This window comes from Pterocles gutturalis, unplaced genomic scaffold (genome assembly GCF_000699245.1).
Source record: "Pterocles gutturalis isolate BGI_N339 unplaced genomic scaffold, ASM69924v1 scaffold4428, whole genome shotgun sequence".
Lineage (NCBI taxonomy): Eukaryota > Metazoa > Chordata > Aves > Pterocliformes > Pteroclidae > Pterocles > Pterocles gutturalis.
Genome location: NW_010125319.1, coordinates 286 through 1,445, shown reverse-complemented (window position 1 = coordinate 1,445; position 1,160 = coordinate 286). Strand labels below are relative to the sequence as shown.

Genomic DNA, 1,160 nt, shown 5'->3' with positions numbered 1-1,160 from the left:
TGCAGGAAGGTGAAAGGTTTGGCAGGTGTTTCTGCAGGGTTGGTGATGGCTCCTGGGGGGTGAGTGCTCCTGCTCTCATTTAAATCCCTCTTTAGGGGCTTTTTAAAAAGAGGATTTTTTTTTTTCCCCCCCCTCTTCTCTCTCATGAGGATTTTAATCCCCAGATTATTCTCATGTCCTGCATGCATGCTAAGCCTACATGCCTCAAATCCTTTGAAATTTGTTTAAACAAACATGAAAAAAAAATCCCGTGGTCATTTGGAGCAGCTCCTCGGAGGGGGGCGACCGCTCTGGGTGTCCCGAGGGCGGGATCCTACCCTTCCACGGGGTGCTCCCGGGACACCAGCATCACTCTGGGCTCTGGGGACATGCCAGGCTTGTGTCCCCACCTTCTCAGGGGGGTGCGCCTCAGCACGGCTTTCTGGAGGAAGAGGAGGAGGGTCCGTAGCTGCGTTCCCAGCTCCTGAGGCCAGGGGTCCCGGTGGCTCGGTGCCCGCTGCTCTTCCTCCTCCTGCTGCTCCTCTTCCTCCTGCTACTCTTCCTCCTCCTGCCCCACTGCCCAGGGGGGTGACGGAGAAGGGCTGTGGGGACTCGTCCGTTTGTCCCACGGTTCCTGGGGCTCCTGCTGAGCCGCTCCCCGTGTTTCCTCTCCCAGGACTTGGACGTGGTGGGGGACGGCATGCAGTGTCCCCCGTCCCCTCTGCTCTTCGATCCGTCCATGGCCCTCGATCCATCCCTCCGAGACGTTCCCGATGCCCCCATAGACATCCTGGCGCTGGAGGACCCTTCCCACCCCCCGCCCATGGACAGAGGGACAGACAGAGGGACGTCCTCTGCCCACCTCTTCTCCCCGGCCACCGAAACTCCCGGCCCCGGCACCCCCCCCCGAGCTCCCGTCGCAGTTACGGCCGGGACAGCGCCGGGGCTCCCGGCACCGCTCCGGGGCTCTGGGGGATGTGTCACCCAGGGGGGATCCATGTCCCCATTTGCCCTCCTGCCCTGCAGCCGGGCCCTGGGGGCTGCTGTCCCATGCAGCGGGGATCAGACCCATCCCACACCCGTGGTCTGGATGGCATCGGGAATTCTGGGGGGTGACAGCCAGAGCGCGTCCCCAGGGGCGCAGCAGGGGACAGGCCATCGTCACGTCTCTGTGGGTGGCT

At 62.9% G+C, this 1,160-nt stretch overlaps 1 protein-coding gene across 1 annotated transcript in view; it reads left to right on the top strand.

Moving 5' to 3' along the window:
* KANSL2 (KAT8 regulatory NSL complex subunit 2) overlaps positions 1-901 on the top strand; it is a gene marked incomplete at both ends in the record, with an annotated part of 7,801 nt that extends 6,900 nt beyond the window's left edge. Inside the window, one exon of the mRNA XM_010078503.1 lies at positions 656-901. Coding sequence (XP_010076805.1) covers positions 656-901 — 246 coding nt within the window. The remainder of the gene's footprint in view (positions 1-655) is intronic.
* Positions 902-1,160: the final 259 nt, after the last annotated feature.